This window comes from Actinia tenebrosa, unplaced genomic scaffold (genome assembly GCF_029948245.1).
Source record: "Actinia tenebrosa isolate PJP-AT-01 unplaced genomic scaffold, QUT_ActTen_1.0 PGA_scaffold6__47_contigs__length_16458017, whole genome shotgun sequence".
NCBI lineage: Eukaryota > Metazoa > Cnidaria > Anthozoa > Actiniaria > Actiniidae > Actinia > Actinia tenebrosa.
Window position 1 is genome coordinate 5,283,969 of NW_028292583.1, and position 17,826 is coordinate 5,301,794.

General features: G+C 37.2%; 2 protein-coding genes and 2 long non-coding RNA genes across 4 annotated transcripts; 1 reads left to right on the top strand and 3 right to left on the bottom strand.

The window, feature by feature from the left end:
- Positions 1 to 199: 199 nt before the first annotated feature.
- On the bottom strand, positions 200 to 918 carry LOC148905893 (uncharacterized). The gene is made up of 3 exons (XR_016121587.1): positions 791 to 918; positions 541 to 708; positions 200 to 403 (listed from the first exon to the last, which is right to left on the bottom strand). It is a non-coding gene; the product is annotated as an uncharacterized LOC148905893 (long non-coding RNA).
- An 8,106-nt stretch (positions 919 to 9,024) lies between these two features.
- LOC148905894 (uncharacterized) lies at positions 9,025 to 11,313 on the top strand. Its single transcript, XM_089039337.1, has 3 exons — positions 9,025 to 9,129; positions 9,436 to 9,593; positions 9,739 to 11,313. The coding sequence occupies exons 1-3, from the start codon at positions 9,095 to 9,097 to the stop codon at positions 11,073 to 11,075; spliced, it is 1,530 nt and encodes a 509-aa protein (XP_088895463.1). The 5' UTR covers positions 9,025 to 9,094; the 3' UTR covers positions 11,076 to 11,313.
- Positions 11,314 to 11,355: 42 nt separating this feature from the next.
- Positions 11,356 to 13,552, bottom strand: LOC148905895 (uncharacterized). Its single transcript, XM_089039339.1, has 4 exons — positions 13,451 to 13,552; positions 12,985 to 13,135; positions 12,645 to 12,820; positions 11,356 to 12,423 (listed from the first exon to the last, which is right to left on the bottom strand). The coding sequence occupies exons 1-4, from the start codon at positions 13,483 to 13,485 to the stop codon at positions 11,391 to 11,393; spliced, it is 1,395 nt and encodes a 464-aa protein (XP_088895465.1). The 5' UTR covers positions 13,486 to 13,552; the 3' UTR covers positions 11,356 to 11,390.
- Positions 13,553 to 15,016: 1,464 nt separating this feature from the next.
- On the bottom strand, positions 15,017 to 15,990 carry LOC148905896 (uncharacterized). Its single transcript, XR_016121588.1, has 3 exons — positions 15,865 to 15,990; positions 15,403 to 15,528; positions 15,017 to 15,119 (listed from the first exon to the last, which is right to left on the bottom strand). It is a non-coding gene; the product is annotated as an uncharacterized LOC148905896 (long non-coding RNA).
- Positions 15,991 to 17,826: the final 1,836 nt, after the last annotated feature.

Below are 17,826 nucleotides of genomic sequence, written 5' to 3' on the forward strand. Positions count from 1 at the left end.
AAAATAATTGAAGCTATTTTCCCGATTATATTTTCACATTTCAGTTTTATCTAAATTGGGCTCCCTGTGTCATTTGGGAGCTCCGCTTTTTGGCAGTGCTTAAATTTTATATATTAGTCAAGCCATGAAAAATCAACTCGATGGGCTACCAGTTTTTCTTAAGTATGGTGCTCCTTCGGCCCGCGCGGGATCTCCGCTATTACATTGAAAAGTAGTGCCTTTTTCAAACCTTTTTTTATGCATTGCGTTTCATTAATGGAGCCTTGAAACAAGGTCGTCCTTTCAGGACTACATTCGACACAGGTGGTTTGTCCTGGTCGATCCTGATAGGTGCCAATGGGGCATTTCTTGCATCCTTCATCTAAAGAGGTTTTGAACGTCCCAGGAGGACATACATGTACATCTGAAAAGAATTCATGAACGAGGAGATTCATCATTTTTTAAACATTGGTCAGGACTGATTATAAATAAAGCATTGGGTGGCCTTGTCATATTATTCACTGATAAGATGACACAAGCCCAAGGTTAAAAAATATAAACCTTTTTGAATACACTGCGATCGATTGCTGGAGCCTTCCAATAAGGTAGTCTTGTGTTGACCACACTTGATGCAACTGGTTTGTCCTAGTCGTGGCTGATAGGTTCCAATGGGACATTTACTGCATATGTCATCGAGAACTTGGTTAAATGTTCCAGGAGGGCACAGCTCTACACATTGGATATGTCATATATTAGAAAAAGAGAATACTATATAACACCAGCAACTCTCAAACTAGACCTATAAGCAAACCTTTCTCGATGCATTGTGATTCTTCAATGGTGCTTCTCTGCAAGGTTGTTTTGTCTTGATCACAATTTAGACAGGTGACTTGTCCTGGTTTTGGCTGGTATGTTCCAATGGGACATTTAATGCATGTTTCTCCTAGGCCATCTTTATATGACCCAGGTGAACAATGTACTACGAATATAAAATAAGATGGAACATGAATGTTATCAGTCTATTTTGTGTTATCTGAAGTAAAGAACCTTTTATTTTCACCTGTGTATCATTAACATAAATCAGTAATAACAAACTTTCGTTTTGCTTCGAAAAATACTGCCCAATCTAGAACAAAATGCATGTTTATTTTTCAGTTACCTGAAAGTTTTCTAACATATATTGAACTTACCACACATATATCCATTGTCATGCAAGTACTGACCAGATGGGCAGTCAGGTACCATGTAGAGAAATCCAAGAGATTTGGCAATACCAGTGAGGTTTGCCTTTGATCCTTGTGTTGCAAAAGTTGTTCTGTTCATAGCGTGCATCAATCGCTTTAATTTCGCAACAACATTAAGTCGCGCCTCTGCAAACTTCTCCATGACTTCATCCTGAAGCCGAAAATCTATGGCATTGAGCTTGACTCTTTCGCTAAGGAAGAAGTATACTTTTGCCTTGGATTTCGATAAAGGGATGTATCTCATATTGGAGATTCTCTTCCTAGACACTTTCATTGATGTAGTCACTAAGCTCGTAATACTTTTCTTTAAAGTTTTTCCCAAGCGAGAGGGAATACCTAGAGTACTTTCTCCGTGACAACTTGATGAAACACATTCATTTGTAGCATTGAAGATAACAGCTATCTTTGGATTTGTTGCTGAAACGTTTAACACATCAAGCCTTGCCTTCCTGCTGACAGCTTTACCTCTCTCATTACTTGCCTCACAATAATAGTGTCCACTTTTCTCGACTTCGTCTGGAACTAAGTACAACATATAACTATTCTCGTTGGTCAGCTCCACTGATAAATTCGATGACAATGGTTCAAAAAGCCATTTTATAGTCGCCAACGGTTTTGCATTAACAGCACATGAGAATGTAACCCCCAACTGCTTGTTCAAAGGTACTTGTACATTTGTTGGATGCTCAACAATTGTTGGCTTTTTTTGTATAACTAGAGCAGTTATTCCTGAAAAGGTACTTCCCTTTTGATTTGCAGCTTCACATCTGTACAATCCTTGACTGGTTTCATTCAGGGATCTCAATTCAAGATCTACACTTTTTTCAGAAACCTTTATGACTGTATTATCCCTCCTCCATGTGTAAATCACTTTCGTCTGGCTTTTTGCGATACACGAAAGCTTGATACTATCACCTACGAGTCGTTTTACTTCTTTGTTGTCGTTTGTCAACATAACTGGCTTCTCGCCACAAAGCACACTGTCATCGTATGTTTTGTTTAACATTATAGATAGGTTCTGAAGTCTCGATTTAACCTCTCCCATCTCTAGTTCTTCTTCCATTAGTTCTTTCATCCCATCTGCTAATCTTGGTAACGAAGTCTGCATTTCTCTTGCCTTTGTGCTATTTTTCACAGACCTGTAAAGTTCTACAAGACGTTCACTCAGTTCTTCAACACAGTCGAGAGCATTTGAGCAGTCCTTTAGACTCCTGCTTTTGGAGATGTTTTCGACAAAGTTCCTCCATCCAACAATAGTCTCATTCCAAGAGGCCATTCTTGATTGCTCTTTTCGTTGTTCTTTTCGTTGTTCTTTAAACGATGAGATAGTCTTAACATAGCTTTTTGACAAATCGTTTTCAGACGATCGTGCAGCATCATCAGCAAGGGTTACTTCCAGATTGTCTATTGCAGTAATTTCATTTGATATCTCATTATCTTGTGCAAATTTAGACTCTAAAAGTTTATGAAGAGCACTGAGTATTTCAGAGAAAAACAAGCTGGTGTTTCTAGCCAGTAAACATTTTTCATTTTCTTTTATAGGGTCTGATCTTTGGCTTGAGTTTGAAAAGTCTATTTCTACGGATCGTCTTTTTCGTGATGTTTCGATGGATTGTGCAAGCTTTTGAATGACTGATTTTGTAGCTTGTTTTATTGATAAACTAACATCCTCAAAATCCATGATAAAGTTGAATGTCAAGTCAGGCCCATCTTTAGTTGTTACTGTTCCTTTTAAAGGAAGGCGCGACTTTGACAGCGATGATGTTACTGTATGGAAATATAGCGATAACATTCGAAATGGTCGCTCCTTATAAGACTTGTTAGAAATAGTCCCAATCTTGAGACCTAAGTCAACATCAGGAATGCTCTTCATCCTAGACAAGGAAATCATGCTGGCGTTCTCCAAAGCTTGAAGTTGCCGAAGCCGAGCACTGACGATTCTATAATCATGTGCAGCATTTTGTTCTCGTAATCTTGCTTCCTCAAGCTGTAATTCTATGTGAGCCAATTCCTTTTCAGATTCTATCAAAAAGGGATATTCAAATAAAATCGACTTATTACAAAATGATTGTTTTTGTTTAAAGATGTTTCTCTTTTCTTTGAAGCATTCTTGGTTTCTCTTAATACATTGTGGATCTAAAAATTCGACGCACTTTATGTCCTTTCTACAGCAAGACCTAGGCTTAAACCCTTCCGACGTCATGTTGACTGTTCTCTGATTGCTACACTTCCATTTGACTTCTGAAAACTGTTTTCCTACCATTATTGCTCTTGTTTCCTGGTAACTTCGATACTCGGTTGGTCCAGTTTCAGTTACGTACTTATGGTTACATCCAGAATTTTGGAAAGCCGATATAAATGAGCCACCAATTATGTTACCATACGATCCAGCAAAATTGTTTGCCAGATTCTGACCAAAGTTCCCAAAAGCGCCGCCAATGTTTGCAAAAACGTCTTTACTAAATGATTTTCTAAACAATTTAAGTGATTCTCCTATTTTCAAATCGGGCAAGCCCGGTAGATTCAGCATGCCTGGTAGATTTTGGAAGCCCGGTAGATTTGGCAAGGCTAGAACGTTATTTAATATATTCCCTAAATTGGGGTTGATAAACTCTTTCAAACCTGTTTCCAAAATTCCTTCAATATTGGTGAATCCTCTTAAAGCGGGTGTGCTTCTTCTTAGTGCATCTCCTATATTAAGGCCCATGTTTTCGGGGAGATGTGTAAATGCTCCCTTTACGATATTGTTTACGTTAAAATCTTCAACCATGTTCATCAGTGAGCCTGCTTCACTAAGAATCTTTCCAACCTTTGGTATCTCTACAAGTTCCGGAAAAGCACTTTTGAGAATATTGTTAACGTCAAGATCCTTGACAGTTGGCAATTGTTTGTTTATTATATTATTGAAATTTAATCTTTCGAGTTTTAGAGGGTTAATATCAACCGATACGACGTCTTGCAGCTTGTCCTTAATAAGTTTTCCGAAGTTAAGGCCCTTTGCAAATCCAGGCACCATATCTTGTATAGTTTTCTGTAGACTGAAGTTTTTTAGTCCAGGTATGGATCCCGTGGAACCTCTAATCAGTTTGTTCAGGATAAGGTCACCAAGGTTTTCTGGGTTACGTTTTACAGCATTAATAATTAATCTATTCAAATTAAAGTTTTCACCAAGTTGTGGTATTCGTTTGTTGAATAGCGTATTTAAGTCCACATCTCTATGCAGACCTCGAAGTTTAGTCTTGATGATATCGTTGACATCAAACCTTTCAAGCAATGCTTTCTTTACCTTAAAAGACAAAACATCATCCAAAGAAGTCTGGATATGTCCTGTGATATTCTTCAAAGATCTAAGTGGAGGTAAGGACTCTTTTAGCACTCTATCAAGATCGATATCTCTCAGTTCCGGTATCCTCTTTACCAGCTCACTTTTCAAATCGACCTTCCTTTTGAGTCTTTGGGCTTTGAATATAACATCTTTCATTACTTGGTCGAAGTCAAAATTGTTTCTAAGTTCAGGCACAGCTTTCGTTACTTCTACATCAAAGTCAAAATCTGCAGGAAGTGCTGGGAAATACCTCTTCAGAACTTCACTTGGATCAAATTTATGTTGCTTTATAAAGTAAGGAGACAAAAGCTTACTTAAGTCAAAGTCTTTTGGGAGCTTACTAGATAGTTTTCGAAGCTCAGCGTTGATGTCAAAATCACGTGGTAGGTTTGGGTTAGACTTTTTAAGGATTTCGTTAAAATTAGGAACATTACGAAAGTCTTGTCCATATGTGATGCTTCGTTTTTTTCTTCCGATTGTTGCAAAAAGGGACGTAAGAAGGAGGTTAGCACCTCCCGTTATGAGTCCCTCACCCAAAGCTGTAGAAAAGGACTTGCACTTGCCAACATCTCTTCTTATCTGGGGTGTTGTTGGGTATGTCACTTTACGAGTCGCTTCCCCCGGTACGAACTTGACGTACTTTGCATTCACTTTCACACAATCATCTTTTTCATATCGAATGATTGCTTTGTCCCAGCACATATCTGGAATACAAGTTTTGCTGCACAACCTTTTACAGTCAGTAAGATTGCAACTCTTGCTTAGCAGGCGTTTTGTAAACTCATCATAATCTTGTACAGCATCTTCGAATTTTTGAAAATATTCATTAAAGTCCGCCCTCTTTCTCTTAAGTATGTTTTCTAAATTCTTTTTGCTCCTCTTCGAAAGATCCCAATAATTATTTTTGGAAATCAAAATCGTGCCTGTACTTTTCGTCTTATCAATGGTACTTTCTAAAAGTGTCTTTGCCTTTCTTATCCTATTCTCAGCTTTTTGAACCAATGTGATTGCATATTCGTTGACTGCGTTTTCCAACATTCTTGGAAGTTGAGAGCCTTGAAACATTTTCCCACTAGCTTTGTAAACCAATGACTCCCAATCGTCAACCTTAGTATCAGCAGTTACGTTGATCTCTGATTCGAACTTGTTAAGAATATTTCCTCTCACTTTAACATAGAGCTGTTGGTCTGTAATGCTTATGTTGACCGTTTTTGTCATTCCAAACAAACTCATTGTGGTTTTAAAGCGCATTAGTTTCTTAGAAACATCCATACTCATCTCTTCACCTTCCTTCACCTGTAGGAGTCTCCCAAGCTTGATGTTTTTAGATGGTGAGATAAACACATAAGGAAATGTTCGTTGTTTTACTGTTGCTCCATCATTTGTGTTCTTCTTCCTTAGGCAGGCGGTCGTGATCGCATTGTTATTCGCGAGGATTTTTGCCTTTACATCTGGCACACACAACCTACCTATACAGACTTGTGACATCATACCAATGGATAACCCTTTAAGAATTTGTTTGACCGGAGATCGTTCAGTATCAAGCTTCAGTGATTTTGCGGAAAGTTCCAAGTTTGTGTGAAAACCTTGAAGTTGCGTTATTATTCCTGACACCAATAGATTTGAGGTATGCGCCAAAAGCTTCTGAGAAAGCGCGGTTGTCCTTGTTAAGATACTCTCAATCTTTTCGTTCAAGCTTTTAACCGTGTTTATTATACTCTTAGCTTCTTGGTTTACTAAAGTTTTGTCTATACTTGACATGACAAGTTGCCTCATTCTGGTCGCTTGAGCATTCACATCATTGACAATGTCTAACAATTTGTTTGCATCAGAGCCTAAATCTGGCACCACATTAGGAATACTTTGTGCGGTGAACTGGAATTGCTGCATTATGAATCCAAGGAGCATGACTGTGGTGCCTAAATTACTTGGAATTCGCACACCACTTTGTCCGCCTCCGCCAATGTCGTGGTTGATGGTAACATTCATTGGGTATTTTAGATATGGAAGAATGAATTGAGATAACATGGTTCCTTTTACGGGATTTTCTGAGGATGTCAAAGTGATGTTGATGCCTTGGTTACACTTATCCCCTGGTAAATGACAGTGAAAGATAACGTTTTAGCTCCGAGCGTTTGTGTTTTACTCTAGTTTAATAGTGTATGACTATTGTGTTGTAGTTGGTGTTGTTGTTGTCGTTGTTTCGAACTCCAATCTATCTGGAATCCAGAGATATGTCATGTATGTTGTTTCTTACCTCCAAACAGGAATTGTCCAACCATATTTTCCGATTTCAACTTTAATGGAATCAGTTCAGAATCGTCGGTTTTTATTGAGGTTTGCATCGTTATCTTTCCTTTAGCAGAGCCTGATATTGAACAGGTAAACTGACTGGAAAGAAGCTGCAAGAAAAATGCACAAACGGAGGCTATGGTGGGTTATTAAAAACGTGAGAAATGCTTTTGCTCTCTTTAAGTATATATATATATACACACAAACACACACACTGCGATTTGCACAAACTTTGACCCTTTTGTGCATATATACAAGTATATCAAAAGTATATAAAAAATTATGGGATATGATCCCTGATATTTTTTCGAGTTGTCTATCACTAGGGCTTTCTGAAAAAAATATCAGGGAGGATATCCCATATGTTTTTATATACTTCATATGTGTGTGTATATGTAATTATATATATATATATATATATATATATCTATTGCTCTGCATCCCTACGCATCGAGCACTGTTTCAACAGTATAGACCACATTACATACTTTGTTATATATTTATATATATATATATTTATAAGTATATGTGAATAAGATTTTCTAACCTCTTGTGGGCAGTCCAACTTTGTGAAAATTTCTCCTGTGTTGTTAAGATGAACAGAAACTCGAGGACCCATCATACGTACTTTTATCTCGCCTTTCATCCAAATGTCAAAATTATTTTTACCAACTGCATCATCAGATCTATTATTCTGCATTCCAAAGCTAGAAACTTTAAAATCCCAACCTGTTCTCTTCATGTCTTTAAATATTTTCATTTGCTGAAATCTTTTTCCAGCCTGAGATGAAAGCTCCATAAACGATTTGTTTTGACAGATATCGATGGCCAAGCAGACACGCTCTTTTATTTTGAACGCTTTTGTCTCATCACCAATTTTAGTTTTGAATGCTATGCTAGGTTTAAAGAAAATACTTGAAGGAGATATTGGAAGCTGTTCACACATTCCTGGTCCATCGCGCATGGGTTTACCTACACTGACCATTAGGTTGGTAACATCGAAGACGCCATTGCTTTGATCAAGCTGCAACTCAATCCACTGTGGCAGAACACTCGACATTGACCTAAAGATGGACCTTGGCAGTGCATCATTTTGGATAAACTTAGACAAGTAGTCTTTTTTCATAGGAGTGGAGTGACACTTTCCATCTCTTATGAAAGACAAGTCACTTCCAGCTGGTACGTTTTGAAGGGAGGTTTCTTCGATCTTGCTTAGTAACTTTTCCCTTGTAAAGGAAAGTTCATTCAAGCTCGCTCCGAAGAGTGATATGGGAATGTTAAAGCTCTTAGTTCGTAAGCGAACGATACCTTCAGTTGATGTGGCACTTGGAGTACCCCAAGGAAAAGTTGAAGTGAGACGTGCATTGCATTGGAACAAAGATTTTGGCAACTCATGGCAACCTTCTGGTAAATTCCCTTCGGATATCTGAAGGCGGTTGTATACTTTATCCTGGATGATACTATCGGGATCAACAAGGATCGTGTTCGACTCTGGAGCCTTAAAAAACTTTGCATCATCACCGTCTAAAGTATATGCAATAATGTGCAGCCCTGGTTTCTTGGGAACAAGAGTGAATGCCGCCTCTCGAGACAGTTTTGAGATTCGTAACTCACTTTGTGGTTTCACCAAGACCGCTTGAGTCGATCTGATGGTTACCCTAAGGTCACTCTTTGGTTGTGCGTAAAGATGGTATACCTTGGACTCTTGGTTTATCTTTAGTCTTTGATACGTGGGCGTGGTTATGATACCTGTTTCACACCGTGGACCTTCAAAGCCAGTGTCTGCACAGTCACAATAAAATTTCTTGTTGTTGTGAAGTGAACATTTTCCGCCATTTAAGCACGGATTTGGCGAGCAAAGTTTCAGCTCTGTAATTTAATAATGCAATTTCTTAGTCAATCCTAATTGGAAATTAGTAAAAACAAGTAAATAATTGATTCTTGCATGGTGTAAGATAATCTTTGTAGACAAATGGGATTTACCTTTGCAACGGAAATTATTTACATTCCATTTCCCAAAACCAGAGAAGCTCTCAAGCTGACATGTGGCTACACCACCTTCTGCGCTGTGAAATCCATCCACACATTTCAATAAACATCTTGATCTTATTGTGTTGTGGCAAGGCAAGAGAACCTCGGCATTTTCTGGTGCAGCCAATTTAGGACATTGTTTAACTAAACAATAGGCGACTTGCACTAAGAAATCACGTGACTTCTTGGATGGCAAACGCGCGCTATGTAAACAAACATCAAGATGGCCGCCGTCGCACCGGAAGGCGACAAAAACAGGTTAGTACAACCACTTAGACGTAACTTTTTAGCTTTTTTCTACCAAATATTGGTACCCATGGAGTCTTCAAGCATATTTTGCTTTTCGATTGGTCCGAAAGAAAAATTCTTACGCTAATTTTTTCACCAAATCCAAAGCCGCTTCCTGTTTGTTATCGCAACTTTTTTTCGTGGTCTTTGACCTGGGACTTGCTTTTAAAGGGTTTTCCCCTAGAAAACTTTAAAAACAATACACAGACCCATGAAATGTTAGTAAACATTTCCATTCCAAGGACGTATTTCATCGTTATTGATCTAATTCTTTAGCGAGCCGGCGAAAAAAGGGTCGCTTGACCTTACCAGGATGCCTGAACTGTCGTTTGGCGACGTAGAGTTATTTGCCAAAAAGACTGGCGGAGGTTCAACGAGTCTGAAAAAAGCCTACAAATTTTTTGCCGAAACAGGATATCTCCATGATTATAAAGGTGAGTTTTTTGGGGAATTAAAATGTACGAAAAAGCTTTAAAAACGGTCAATGCTTGTGCTGTTGTACTAGTTGTTAACTCTGGCTGTACTTTGTCGTGCTTGTATATTCAATGGACTCTGTTAAAATTTGACTTTTTCTCTTAGTTCGCTATAGTCAAGAAGAGGCAACGATAGAGAGTAAATGTTTTCGCTCGATGAAAAAATCAGAGAAGCCACATTCAGTATTTATTGTGTGCCTACTGGAAAACAAGAATTTATATGGGAAATGTTCGTGCGTGGCTGGTGCAGGAGGAGCCTGTCAACATACCCTGGCACTTTTACTATTGATTGCACACTGCAAGCAGCTGGGTCTAACAGCATTGCCCGATGAACTTACCTGCACTATGTCAGCACAAAGGTGGAATATTCCTAGGGGGAAAAAGATCACGCCAGAATGTGTTGATCAAGTGGTTGTCAAGAAAACTAGAGAAGGAGCGGACTATACTAAATCTATAAAGAGCTCTTTGTACTCCCCTGCCTCCCAATACCTGCTGCTAGACTCTACTTACAAAGAAAACCTGAAAGCTCTAGAGCCAGTACCTCTCATATGTACCCTTTTACCTGACATGTCTGATACAAACCTCCCTGCAATTTCTACAAGATTTGGCAAAGTTCCTATAGGTTGCATTTTATCTTATCAACAGAAGCTTACTTCCTCCTATATCATTAATGATTATGCTAATACTGATTTTCCTTCCTTACCATTGACCAGCAACACCTCTTTTACCAATAATTTCAGTTCCTGTTTAAATGCTGAGCAATCAGCTACACTAACCTCCTTAAGAGTTGATGAGGAAATGTCCTTTCATTTAGAAGAAAGAATTAGAGACCAAAGTGAGTGTCAACTTTGGCACACTTTAAGGAAGAAAAGAATAACAGCCAGTAAATTTGGCATAGTAGCTAAAAGACAAGCTAACTTCAAGTCTTTATGCAAGCAACTAGACCCAACCCGTCATGTCCAAACAGCAGCAATGAAGAAGGGAATTGAGATGGAACCATATGCAGCCTATAACTATGCAACCAAAGTAAAAAACAGTTCTGTTAACTTATATCCATGTGGTCTTGTTATTCATCCTGTTTGCCCATGGTTAGGGTGTTCTCCTGATCGCAAGGTCTTTGACATGGAACTAGCCACTGAAAATGCTATGAGTCCTTTTGGTTTGCTTGAAATTAAAGTTGTATGTAAAGATGTTGAAAGCTTACATGATGTGAATTATTTAACTTTTGACAAGGACACCAATCACTTTGCTCTTAAACGAAAACATGAGTTTTTTTACCAAATACAATGTCAGCTAGCTATTACTTGTTTACAATGGTGTGACTTTTTTTGCTTTGTAAGTAGTGATCTTTATTTTCATGAGAGAATTCTATTTGACAGAAATTTTTTTCAAGAGAGCAAAGACAGAGTTGATACCTTTTATTTTACTTACTATATAACATAATGCAATCATCTGTGTTATTTCTTAGGTAAATACAAATAACACTGAAAAAAGGATAATTTATGCAATACGTAAAAAATATTATTAATAAGTATTGCCATAAAACAACTATTACAATATATTTTATTCAATTAATTTATTTCAAATTAATTCATATCAATTGAAATCTTTTTCATGAAAAGATAAAAAGTTGAATTAATTCAAGAACACCAATTTTAATTAAATTATTTTGCCAATTATATGACTCTTGTTTTCATTATATATATATTACCATAAAACTGAGTAAATTGGCATGAATATTTATTATAAATTTAGACCCTAGGCCCTTGAAGAATCCCTTCTTATTAAGGGGCCTTGGAAGTTAGTCAACAAACATGACACAGTCCACAACTGGTTAACACTTCCTAGTAAAGATAGGGGAACAATGCCATCAAAAATGTGAAATTCTTTTATCCTTCGGATAGCCCTTTCAACATGAATTCTTAACATGGCTATTTTCTTTGTGTCTATGACTTCTTGTGGCTTAAGTTGACTATTTTCTAATAAGTAAGGGGGTATGTTAAGATCTACTGTCTTGTTCACTAAAAGATCATCAATGTCAAAGCCTTTATCAGCCATAATGCTAGTATGGGGCTCTAAAAGATCTAAAATACCGGACTGTGCAGTTATTTCTTTGTCTGAAATTGAGCCTGTATATAGAGAGCTGACAAAGCACACTGCACCATTTGGTGTGATTCCAATCAAGCCTTTAAGAGTGGTTGAGCTCTTGTAGTTGCTGTACATCTGGGATTGCAGTTTCAGGGATGTTGGGACTTGCACTTTTATTTCTGTACAATCAATAATGCAATGGGTAGTTGGGTATAACATTTTAAATAGGGGGGACATATTCTGTTTAACAGTGTGAAAAGAAGGCCAAATAGGCTGCATCCCAAGGAAGAAGTACAAGTAATTGGCCCAGGTAATAATCTTACGGCTTACAGTTGACTCACTGACATTAAACCTATGTGACAGGTCAAATAGTTTCAACCCCAGTCTTATTCTAACCAAAAATAGGAATAGTTCATCAATAAGTAACATTTTTTTGCTGCCTGGGCGCCCAACTGATATATTACTTCCATAGTAGTATGTCATGGTTTCTGCAGAGGGCTGCACAAATTCATAAAACAAAATAAAATGCTGATATGAAGGAAATCCAGTATAAAATTTGATGGAATTGCTATCATTTGTGAATCTTTCACATCCAAATTTGTAGATCTTCATGGCAGATAATCTGGCCTTCAGGTCTTCTATTTCCTTCTTTAGTTTTGTTATTTCATTTTCAAGAACATCAGTTCCAGTTGTATATCTGTTTCTACAAACAAATGCATAATGATGCTATTAAAAGGAAAGTATTTTGGGTTTTTCATTCAATATAGTGTTATAGGTCTATAAATTTTTCTTTAATTTTTAAAGCAACATATATATAAAACAACTAATAAGCAAATTGTACTGAAAATGATAAAACAAGAACATTTGTTAAGTTTTGATTTCTCTTTCTCTTTGCATGATTAACATGAATTGTTTATTACTTACATAGCAGCATTTGGCAACTTCCTCACAAGTACGCGTCTGGGAGGCTTGTTGATGGTCCATGCAAACTGAGTTGGTATAGCATGCTTTTTTAATCTTCGGCGCCCACATATATCCTTTTCTTCTTCATATTGATCAGTGTCAAAATGTCTTGAACATACTCTGGTGTTCGATGTTATCTAATCGAGGCATAAATATTCATAAAAACTCGTAAATTATTTCTGCTCACATATGCTTTGTATACAAATAAATTTTTTAGCGAGTTTGACGCTGTAAAATAAGACTGACCAATAAAATCTAGTAAAAAATTTAGTAACGAACAGTAACCAACGTAAAATCTTACCTTAAAGTTTTCTCCGATGTCTCTTCGTATTTTAACAATCCACTGTTTTCTTATTTCCTCTCGACAAGGGAAGCGGTGAAATGACAAACCATCATCACGTCGACCATCGCTTGTGCATTTAGGAACACAACAAACATAGTTGTTTGTTGGTCTACACGAATTGTGAAAATTCGGAATAAGACGATTTTAATTCGCGAAAAGTAAAGCAAAGGATAAAGTCCTGTGTTTAGAGTGTATTGTTTTTAAAGTTTTCTAGGGGAAAACCCTTTAAAAGCAAGTCCCAGGTCAAAGACCACGAAAAAAAGTTGCGATAACAAACAGGAAGCGGCTTTGGATTTGGTGAAAAAATTAGCGTAAGAATTTTTCTTTCGGACCAATCGAAAAGCAAAATATGCTTGAAGACTCCATGGGTACCAATATTTGGTAGAAAAAAGCTAAAAAGTTACGTCTAAGTGGTTGTACTAACCTGTTTTTGTCGCCTTCCGGTGCGACGGCGGCCATCTTGATGTTTGTTTACATAGCGCGCGTTTGCCATCCAAGAAGTCACGTGATTTCTTAGTGCAAGTCGCCTATTATGCAAAAGGATTGTGTTACGAGAAGCCAACACATTTAAAAGTCATAGTTATAATTGATGCCTATTGTTTTGAAATTCCAGGCCACGTGTAATTCCCCTGATAATCATTTCCTTGTTTGCCAGATCTTAACCAAGAAGTTTTACTCAATGGAGGTTTGAAATGGGAAAACATGTAAAAGGATATCAATTGAAGAACATATACACAGAGCACCACTTTTTACGAAATTTTTTTCTTTGTTGAAATTCAAGTGTTCATAAAGACGTTGACTTTTTAATGTTATTTATGTCTAATTTATAAAGTGTTACGGTGGCTTTTTCACCTTTGCATGTCACTCTAGCGCCATTCCACTTCCCTGAAGGTAGACACGTTGATTTCTCGGATCCAACTAAGTCATATTCGGGGTCACACTGGAATGTACATATTGAACCAGTAGAAAAGCCATTACATTTCATGCTACCACGAGATGGACCCTCAATAGACTCACATGGAAGTGCTAAAATATACATATATGGGGAAAAAATTATTTTAGAAAATATTTTGATATACTGTATTTACGAAAGAATTCTATTACGTTTTAGGTTCAACTGAATAACGACATTATAAATTAATTCATAACTAATGGAATTTAACATACCTTGACACTTTTTCTTGTCTTTCAGCCTGTAACCAGGCCCACAAGAGCAAACGTAAGATCCAATGATATTTTGACATTTCTGATCACATTTGTGAGCGCCGGTCAGGCATTCGTCTACATCTGAAACCAGGATAAAATTGTTAGTTGAATATTCATAATTATTTAACTGCATTCGAGTTAGTGTGCGAACGTGAAATATATTCGGCCTTCAACTTGTTTGGTGTGCAGACGTTTTGTATATACCTTTACATGCTTTTCGTTCCGTCGCAGTCGATATCCGCGTTTACACGAGCACATGAATGAACCTTGAGTATTTATGCACAACTGTTCACAGTCGGAAAGAGAGGTGTTCCCGGAGCGGCATTCATCGATATCTGCAAATCGCAAACAAATGATTATGGTTATTATTGATTCAATTGTGTTATTGAAAGACCCTTCAAATAACTTGAGTAACAAGAACACACAGTATTTGCAGTTATTTTTTCTTTTATGAATTTAATAACATAAAAGACCCACCTGAACAAGTAAAGTTATCATTGTTTAATTTGTATCCATCTGGACATGAGCAACGATAGCTTCCATGCAAGTTGATGCACTTCATGTCGCAGGGTTTAAAAACCTTGCACTCATCAACATCTGAACCACCGAGGTAAAAAGAAAAAAGAATATATCAAGTCAGTAACACACACACACAAAAACTATGTATTCCTGCATGAATGACTGACTGACTGACCGACCGTCTGAATGACTGACTGACCGATCGAATGACTGGCTCATACACTGAACCATTGACTGACTCAGCTTACCTATACATTGACGGCCATTTGGATGTATTCTGAACCCTCTACGACATCGACACCTGAAACTTCCAAAGGTATTTATGCACCTGTGCTGACAACCCTTCTTTGTCTTGCATTCATTTTCATCTAAAAAATAAATAAATAAACGAAACCTTATCCGTTCAGATATCCCAAAACAACTATTAAAAGTTAAAAACCAATAGAATTTACGAAAAATCACAAATTCAACTACAAAAATGTGTACAAAGGACAATTGTCTAATTGTCATATAGTGTAGAAACGTTTCTAGCTCTTCTTCAGAAATTCTTTTCTTTCAGAACAATTAACATTGTACTTGTTCCATTGTACTTTTTCCGCTGTGCATACGTTTTTCAGCTCAGTCTTGACTGTCTGTCTCATTCCCACTTACCTTCACATGTGGAACCATCTTTACCGGGTAGGAACCCTCTGGGGCAATGGCATGAATACGAACCAGGCAAGTTTAAACACTTTAGGTTACAGTTATTTGTGGTTGGAGAAGTACATTCATCAATATCTACATAAGGGAAACAGAGCTAATCAGTATCTGATACATTTAGACATCTTGACCCCAGTAATCGTTTTAAATACCCAATAGGTTCTCAATAACACTGAGGTTAAAAAGAGCAATTTCCTTGCAGTTCTAACTTTTAAATTCCGATAAGTGGTGTAAGAACGATAGCTGAATGTTAAGCTTAAACACAGTAGAACCATTCCAAGAGCATACAATCATATCATTAAACTGCACTTTGGAATTAAGAACAAACCAAAAACGATATATAAATGAAAAAGGTGTTAGAATATTCTGTTATAGTATCATGCAATATAATTTCTGAGCATTCAACTTGATTACCTTCACAAATCGTAGCTCTTAATCTGTAACCCTTGTTACAAGTGCATCTGTAACTTCCTATTTCATTGATGCAGGTCGCGTTGCATTCGACTTCTTTGGGATTTGCACATCGACAGTAGGCTTTTTGTGGATCATTTTGGTATTTACACTCGTCAAGATCTTAAAACAAAGGAAGAAAAAAATTCTTAGAAATCAAAAAAAGAAAAAGGAAACCCAAGAACCGATGTAAAACGATAGGAAAATGAAAAGAAGAGAAATAGAAAGAAAAGGAATTATAGGAAGATCATAATCTTAAAACCAAAAACATCAAATCGGACAACAATGATGCACACTACCTTTTGCAATGCAATACTATGTATGTGAAACTCATGCAATAATGCATTTTTGTACTGTTACCCAGCCCCGACCCAGCTGGGTCCACCTCGATGTTGAGTGGAATCTGCTTATGTGAAATGATCTAAATTTGAGTAATTGTGTCAGTAATTCAGATACCTATGCATATCTCCATATTATTAATGATTTTGTGTTTCACGTATCCTCTGTGGCATCCGCATTCGTATGATCCTGGTTTGTTGGTGCACGTGTGCTGACATTTACCATTATCTGTTTCACATTCGTTAATGTCTGATAAAAAAGAGATTCTTATAAGATAAACGACAATAGAGTGCACGGCATATTGAGGCGTTATAGCCAAGCCACTAAAGGTGTTACCTTTTCTACAGAAGGTACCAGACCATCCCGATTTACACTTGCATGTGTCTGGTGCTACACATTCTCCACCATTGGGACCACAACCAAGGAGTACAAATTGCTATAAATTGAAGGAAAATCTTTTATTTAAACCTTTTTGGTTGTGTGTAGTGTGTTCTGGTATTGTGTTATCTGGTAGTATGGGTATTGTGGTGTGTGTACTGGTATGGTATGTGGTGTAGATAGCAAGTGGTTTGGGGTTTTGTGATGTGTCATGTGTTGTTGCAAGGTAATTAGATATAGTTTTGGTGGTGTGGCCTGGATTGGTGTGTATGGTATTTATAATATGTATGATATAGTAATGTTATGGATGGGGTTGGTATTTTATTGCATAGGTGTATGGTATAATAAGTTTGTGGTTGATGAAGTGGTTTACTTATGGTGGGTTTGTGATGGGGTTATGGGTACGGGACTGCTGTGGGATGGTATGTATTTTATGGTTATAGTTTGGTGGTTTACAGGTAAGGTAGTTTATGGTTTGGGTATGGTGGTAGTTATGGTGGGGTGTTGTTTTTTAGGGTATAGTGTGGTGTAATATGGTATGTTATTTAATTTGTTTGTATGGTAGTTAATGGTGAGCTATGTATTGTAGGGTTAAAGTGGTTGTGGTTGGTATGTTATTCTATAGTATGATGTTGTTGGGATGCTTTATATGGTGTGGATGGATTTGGTGGCAGAAGAGTGTATATGGTTAATAATTTTTATGGTACGATATGGTATTAGTGATTGTAAGGTTGTGGTGTGTGTGTGTGTGTTAGGTGATTTGATGGTATAGTGGCGTTCTGGGCTTGGTTTCCTTGAAGGGTTTTTAGAATATTTACGAAGAGAAATAATGGTTTGCATTCCTACATTCTTATAGTATAGGAAATTGCACGATCTCGTAGTACAATTCGGAAATTTATAGGTACGACTGATGTTTTTTCTTTAAAGTGACGAGCCTTTAGGAGAGGAGTTCAATATGCGAACTTTAAAAACATCACGTTCACGAGTATCTATAAATTACTATGTACAGAGAAGGTTGTGCGATCCTTTTTTCTGTAATACACTCAACACAATGAGGGAACGTAATGGACTATACAGAGTCCACCATTTCGGCTATAAGCCTTGAACTCCTCTTGTCCAATCAGAATAAGTGATTTTGCTGACGTGTATTATGCGCTAATATCGTTCGTTATCACAGCCCATGAAAAAACGCGAAGCCAGCCGGACACA

Coding starts and splice junctions, on each gene's coding strand:
- LOC148905895 (XM_089039339.1), bottom strand. CDS start 13,485: ATGGCCGCCGTCGCACCGGAAGGCGACAAAAACAG. Junction 13,136..13,450: donor CCGGAAGGCGACAAAAACAG/GTTAGTACAACC, acceptor CAATTCGTGTAG/ACCAACAAACAACTATGTTT. Junction 12,821..12,984: donor ACATCGGAGAAAACTTTAAG/GTAAGATTTTAC, acceptor TGCCTCGATTAG/ATAACATCGAACACCAGAGT.
- LOC148905894 (XM_089039337.1), top strand. CDS start 9,095: ATGGCCGCCGTCGCACCGGAAGGCGACAAAAACAG. Junction 9,130..9,435: donor CCGGAAGGCGACAAAAACAG/GTTAGTACAACC, acceptor CTAATTCTTTAG/CGAGCCGGCGAAAAAAGGGT. Junction 9,594..9,738: donor ATATCTCCATGATTATAAAG/GTGAGTTTTTTG, acceptor TTTTTCTCTTAG/TTCGCTATAGTCAAGAAGAG.